Source organism: Notolabrus celidotus, chromosome 11 (assembly GCF_009762535.1).
Source record: "Notolabrus celidotus isolate fNotCel1 chromosome 11, fNotCel1.pri, whole genome shotgun sequence".
Lineage (NCBI taxonomy): Eukaryota > Metazoa > Chordata > Actinopteri > Labriformes > Labridae > Notolabrus > Notolabrus celidotus.
Genome location: NC_048282.1, coordinates 17,508,108 through 17,514,772, shown reverse-complemented (window position 1 = coordinate 17,514,772; position 6,665 = coordinate 17,508,108). Strand labels below are relative to the sequence as shown.

Here is a 6,665-nt window from a genome sequence, read left to right as displayed (position 1 = left end):
GAGCTGAGGATGCTAGGGACAATTCAGAGTGGTGTCACACACAATCTCTGGAGTGGAGTGTGTGATGGACAGATTCCTCAGCTCCTATTCAGAACCAGGAACAATGCACACCAGACCTTTAGAGTAATTACCAGGAAGACAACAGGACAACGGCACATGCTGCTGTTTGCTCCAGCCTTCAATTCCAAAACTGCACCGATGTCTGGAGCTGCCACTGCAAACTGGATTCTGGCTGTAGACAAGGGGTGGCAGAAGCTCCTCGATCCTCATCAGGTGTTCACAGGCCAACAGGAATGGTTGAGGATGTAACCATCATGTGGGAGTAATTTGTGATGGGAAACTTAATAGCCCGGAAAAGGCCACTAAGCAAACAGCAATCCTCACAGGATACCAGGTTCTCTCTTCATAGGTGCTAATCAGACTGCAAATGGTCTCCCTTTTTGTGTGCAGAAACAAAATCTCAAGTAAAACTCCTCGGAACACAATAAGGTATGGCAGCGTGTTTCTTCAATTCACTTCCATCGAAGAAACATGTTTCCCTTCAAATGAACAATTTATTGATAATCGGTCACATTAAGTGCCCAAAAGCACTTGCAGGTATGTGAACAGCTTCGCATGGGCTCTATGGATTTTCCTCTCCCACGACATCAAAGTGTACATTGCTCAATTTTCCATATAAAACAGAAGTCATCACAGGTGCAGATGGGATACACAACTAAAAAGCTGCCTCATAAGAGAGGACTCACAAACACTCTGCAGAAGTTTGCAGCTCTGCCTTCAGGGCTGCTCGGGAGTCCAACGTTGAAGTGGTTGCGGTGTCCACATATAGAACAATTTCTGACATACTGATGTTTTCAACACATATCAAACCAAACTCAGCATATTATAATTCTGGATAAGTTACTGTTGCATGTCAAACATAAACAGCTAAAACAAAATACGGTAAGTAGGCCTTGAGAAGACGTTGGCAGACATGAGTAAAATATCATCTGATCAAAACTTTTACAATTAAATTCAAACATTTACTGTTATAGTAAATCTAAAACTTTAAGTTACACTGACCTACTTACTGAACAAATACCAGGTTTGTGTTACTTTGAACTGACATTTTACTGATACTGATTATTATTTTTCTTGAAAGACCTACCGATTGCAGAGCAATAAATGAAACAACACATTACTCTCTAAGCCTTTTATCAATTTCTACTGCTGTTTTTCAAAAGTCACATTACACAACCATTTCTAAGGTAGGGATGCACAAAATAAAATATGGAGTGGAAATATGAAAAACATGTTAGTGTTTGCTTTACTATGCTATGCTTACTGTTATGGGGTGTCTGGCAAAAAAAAAAGGTCACATCTTATAGTGTTCAGCATACCACAGAGTCTGAATAACACTAAAGTTGACACTGAAATCATTCTCTAATTTGTAATTTGGTGTTCAAGTATTGAGGAACACATTAATTGAGATACACTCAAATTCAAACCATAAGCCTGGAGGTAAATTATAACTCTTAAAAATGTGCTTTTAACCAGGGTAACTGAAATGTCTGACGTTCAACTTGTGCCCTCTTTACTAGTAACCTTCACAATGTTTTCCCGGCTTTAAGAACACACACAGGTGCAACAATCGGGCAAGAAAATCCCATCAAAATTCAAGCATCACGTACAACTCTCCTTCAACACACCGCACCCCATTTGACAAACTCTGTTGTTGTCAATTGGTTGGATACTTAAGGGAGGCAAGCCACAAACAAATGAAGTATGGTGTGCTGAAGAAAAGTTTTACAGCATGCCCTGACCTTTAAAATGGAACAAAGATCCACTCTTAAAAAAAAGATGATCTTAGTAGCTGCAGTACCAACTCGTTCAATACACCTTTACTGGAACCCTCAAATCAGAAATGCCATGCTCACTTTTCTTGACTATCCATCAAACAGTGATTATAGTAGAATTGTTATTGCACTGTAATTCAAACTTTGAATAAGATGAGGAGGTAGACACAATAACAACACAAATATGGTGTGACTGAGTTAACAGAGTGTAATAGACCAGAAACAAATCTAATGTTTAAAGTATATGGTATCATTTTCAGATGTTAACATTGTGTAACAGAGATGTAGCTTCAGTGTTAGAACAGACTACAAGGTATTGTGTGTGGTTTTCTTGTAATGGAACTGTTATTGTGTCCCCTGCATTCCATTGCCATCTTTTTTCAAAGTTGAGTAAGGAAATTAAAAGTAGCTCTGAATATGACTAATCTCTTCTTGAATGACACTGAAATTCAATTTAACAAATTCACCTCTTATTTTACTGTCTTACAGTATTCTCACTAAATTATTGCCGGTTTATGACCTTGTAAGCAATTCACACACCCTTTAAAATAATTTCAAAAACACACACTGTTTTAGTTTGGTAAGAGGGCACTGTTTGTCCATTTAGTAGATTACATGGCAACATACAAACACTCAAGAATCATACTAGTGTAACCCCAGAATGCAGAACACACAGCATGCAATAGTTACTGACATACAGCAGATTTTTTTTTTTTAACATCATTTGAACTTTGTGTGTTCTGATTTTTTTCAGGATGCTCCACGAACAACAATCATGACCAAATAGTCCTCTTCACTTTTAGCCAGAGCTTTAGCAGAGGAATCCAGGAACTGCTGGGAGAAATCACAAGGAGGGAAAGCATGAAGAACCCCTGCGTTGTCTTTATCTCGGCTCCCCCCCACAGGTAGGCTGATGACTCCTGCTGCTTGCTTTTGGTTGAGGTAGGACACCAGGTTGCGAAGTGGGCGCTGAGTTGAGGCTGAAGGGTCAGATGACGATGTATCCTCTGTGGTCCCAGGAACTGCCATTAGGATGGCGTAGCCACCCGGACCCGCCACCTTGATGCGCCGGGACACCTCGTCCAGCTTGGGCTGGTCCAGACGAAGACGCTGGGTGATCTTTAGCTCGCTCACTTGTCTCCCTGTTGTGCCATCGATGAGCAGGTCGCTGGCTACGCTGTGATCACCCTCCAGCAGGTGCATATTGGCTGGGAAATTGCTGTTTTTAAGCAACAGCATGCCTTGCCAAGCCAGACTGAGTTTAGTGCTGTCTGCTTTAGACGTCTGGCCTCCCTTGGTGCTCTCAGTACGCTCTCTCTTGGCTGGCACCTTGCCACCCTCGCCTGCTTTGCGTTTACGCTCTCCAACTGCTGAAACACTGCTGCTTGAAGGTCCCTTTTCAGCAAGACTCTGGCTTTTGAGTCTCCGCTCGGCCCCGCCTCTTTCGAGGCTGTGATGTTCTCGGGGAGGGGAGGGCCTCTCCCCCCGCAGAGGTCGCTCTGAGTCACTGAAGCGCCCTCCATCTCTACTGCTACCTCCAGGACTAGCATCTGGAGAGGCACGCCTACGTCTTACTGTCCTGTCAGTGCTGTCAGGGGAGTGGTCTATATGGCGTCCGTCTTCCATTACTCGCCTCTTGCGAGCAGGTTCTCGCCCCTGCAGCTCTCGTTCCAAAGACCAGGGTTCCCGTGCCCGCCGCTCCCGTTCCAAGTGCTCCAGTGGCTCAAAGGGTGATGCACGTACCCGATCTCGAATAGCCGGATTAGGCCACTCAGCTCCAGGAAAGAGTTCTCTGTCCCTGAAATGAAGCTGTGGAGGAGTCCGTTCCCTGACCCTCAGAGGTTCAGGAGTGGCACGGTGCACAAAAGACTCAGCCACCATGTCAAATGGTGGTATTGGGAGAGGCTGCAGGAACTGCTGCTGGTAACGATGCTCAGTGTCTGCAAAGTCCACTCTAAGTCTCCTCTCTGGACCCCCCAAAGGGAAGCCCCTCATGTGCGTGCATGCAGCTTGTGCAGCGTCCAAACTTTCATACTGAATGTAGGCCCAAGTATCTCCTTTTCTATAGTCAATGGTCCTTATAGTGCCAAAGCGATCAAACTCTCTTGCCAAGGCAGCTACAGGAACCCAGGGTCCAAGACCACCCACCCACAGGCGTGTGGTAGGAGTAGCTTTCCCATAGCCAATCTTTATGGGGTTGAGGCCGACTACTTTGCCAGACATACTAAGCTTAGCACGGTGAGCCATGTCAAGGTTCTCAAATTTCAGGAATCCATATGTGCTGGTTTGTCCACGTGTGGGTCTTTTAATGTCCACTTCTGTTATGACCCCAAACCTGTCAAAAGCTCTCCTCAGGTCTGCCTCTGTAACAGTTATGTCCAGGTTGCCTAAAAACAACGTCCTATTTGCTCTTTGGTCATCTTCTGGAGATATAAAATCCTCCTCACGGAAAGCAGCTCGCTCTGCAATATATGCTGGACGTGTCCTGGCTTCAAACAGGGCAAACTCCCTGTCCCGCTCCAGTTCTCTGGGCAAAGGGGGCGGCGGGGGAGGGGGAAGCCGACCCATGGCTAGCTGCTGCAGGCGGTAGTCTCTATATCCAAGCCCGGTGGGCGAGAGTGGTCTCTGTAAATGTCTATGGCTTGGAGCAGCACCATACAAGTCTCTCTCCACGGGGGAGCGGCTTCTCCTCCTGTTAATGTACACTGCTTCGATTTTCAGCGGCCGGTCGTAAAGCACCAGCCGACCCCTCGCGTGCTTCGCAGCCCGAGCGTCCTCCGGCTTCCTGAAGTTAACGAACGCTATCCGCTCGTCGTTGCTGCGACTTATCTTCACACTCACATCTCCAAATTTCTTGAATTCGTGAAAAAGTCCATCCTCTATGTCTTCGTCGTTCAGCTGAGTGCCGAGGTCGCTTATTTTCAGGGTTTTGTACTCACTCTCGGCGCTGGGTGGCTGGACCCGCTGCTCCCCGCGTGAAGTGGTCCTCGGTGAGGCTAAATCCAGTGTCAGGCTCAGATTGTGGTTCTTACCGACGGAGCTAGCAGTGACAGACTGACAGCTGTGATTATTTCCAGCTCGGCTGTGTCCCTCGAAATCCCTGTCTCTTTTCTCGCCGAGCAGGCTTCTTCTCGTCGAGCTACCGTCACCTTTGGTCGAGCTATTCCCATTATTACTCCCACTTGAAACGGCGAGAGCCCCCATTTTCTTGCTGGTCGGGTGGCATCCTCCCCTGTCTCGGATATCGTCCAAGGCCCGGGAGCGTTTTTTAATGGGCGACCGTTCTTTACCTTTCATTTCAGTCCACACGGAGCCGACCCTTGGGACGCCTATCGTATTTCAAGGGCTATTTCTGCAGAATATTTGCAGAAAATCACTAAAATAAGAAACGGAGTTATTCACTGACCCTGCGGCAAAACAACAACAGTCGCCATTTTGTAAAGATTAGTGTGAAGGCCCGCCCCTGGTATCTGATTGGATAGAAAAATGGGAGGAATTTGTAAAGCGCATGTCAATCATCCGGTCACAGTTTTAAATCTAAACATATTTATTTTCGCCTTTCAACATTAGAAAATGCAATGGAAGAAGCAACTATTACATTCGGTAAAATACAATAAAAAAAAGAATACAGTCTGTGTCCCAATCAATGGTACGTCTCATTCGATCTGCAGAGTCCCTCTCTACCTTCAAAAGACAGCTAAAGACCCAGCTCTTTAGGAAGCACTATGCACTTGGCCAGACTGTTCTCCACTGTTGTCCCCAGGGGCAGATCGTGTCTTCCAGCTACAGTTGACTCACACTGTCCTGCTCTACTCTGGGAATCTGTGTTCAGGTCTTGAGGGACCCAGCACTTTGTACTTTAGTCATTATTGTGGTGATGTTAATTGTTGATTATTATAATGGAAGGTCTTAAATAGTTTGGTTGCTTCATTGTAGATGTTCCTTATTTAACAAAAAATAAAAATAATAAAAATAAAAATAAAAATTCCTTATTTACTGTTGTGCATTGCCTTTACACTGCTTGGAAGTACCAGCACCCAAATGGACTTGAAGCACTTTGTTACTCTTACTGATCTTGTTTCCTCTTGTCTAGATCTTTGCTTGTGTTGTTCTTGTTCTCGTATGTATGTCGCTTTGGATAAAAGCTTTTTCTAAATGACATTGCAAACATTGTAACATTGTCTCTGGCAAGCTCACAATTGTTTTTCTTTTATAATTAATTTAGATTGTAAAGAATTTATGAAATGTATTACCACTTGATCTAATTTACTGAGGAGTTTACTTAAAGCTAAATTCAATCTGCAGCTCCTTTCCAGATCACAATATTGATAGGGGAGGTGGTAATAAAACAGTAAACCACTAAATAATCCTGACAGATCACATACATGTGCAATACTTTGATTTCCGGTGCAATACCTCAATAACCATGCACAATATTGTAATTTATCCCATAACATATTTTATTATTATATTCATCTACTAAATGTGCACTCTGGCTTAGGCTAAGTTACAGTGGCGGTTCTAGACCAGTTTTACTGTGGGGGCCAGGCTGGGGCCAAGGGTGTTGTCAGAGGGACACATTCAACCCGGACAAAAGAGACTGAGAAGGGTGAGGACCGGCTGAGAACAAACTGGCAAAACATCAGTGCATCCCTTTATACTAGACATATATACTACTGTGTACGATATCAAAATGCAGACTGACAGCAGCTGTTTGGCTGTTTACACTCAACATGAGTCCCTTAGCGCTCTAAGGGACTGGAACTAAGTGCCACATGCATGTGTTCCACCTGTAAACCTTTTTTATTGTATAATATTATTTTTGGTGTG

General features: G+C 44.5%; 1 protein-coding gene across 1 annotated transcript; it reads right to left on the bottom strand.

Moving 5' to 3' along the window:
• Window positions 1-534: 534 nt before the first annotated feature.
• On the bottom strand, window positions 535-5,322 carry rbm15 (RNA binding motif protein 15). The gene has a single exon (XM_034695265.1). It carries the CDS (start codon window positions 5,130-5,132, stop codon window positions 2,586-2,588), a length of 2,547 nt encoding a protein of 848 aa, XP_034551156.1. The 5' UTR covers window positions 5,133-5,322; the 3' UTR covers window positions 535-2,585.
• Between the last annotated feature and the right edge of the window lie 1,343 nt (window positions 5,323-6,665).

What these genes read in the sequence shown, in the direction of transcription:
- rbm15 (XM_034695265.1), bottom strand. Translation starts at nt 5,132, where the DNA reads ATGAAAGGTAAAGAACGGTCGCCCATTAAAAAACGCTCCCGGGCCTTG.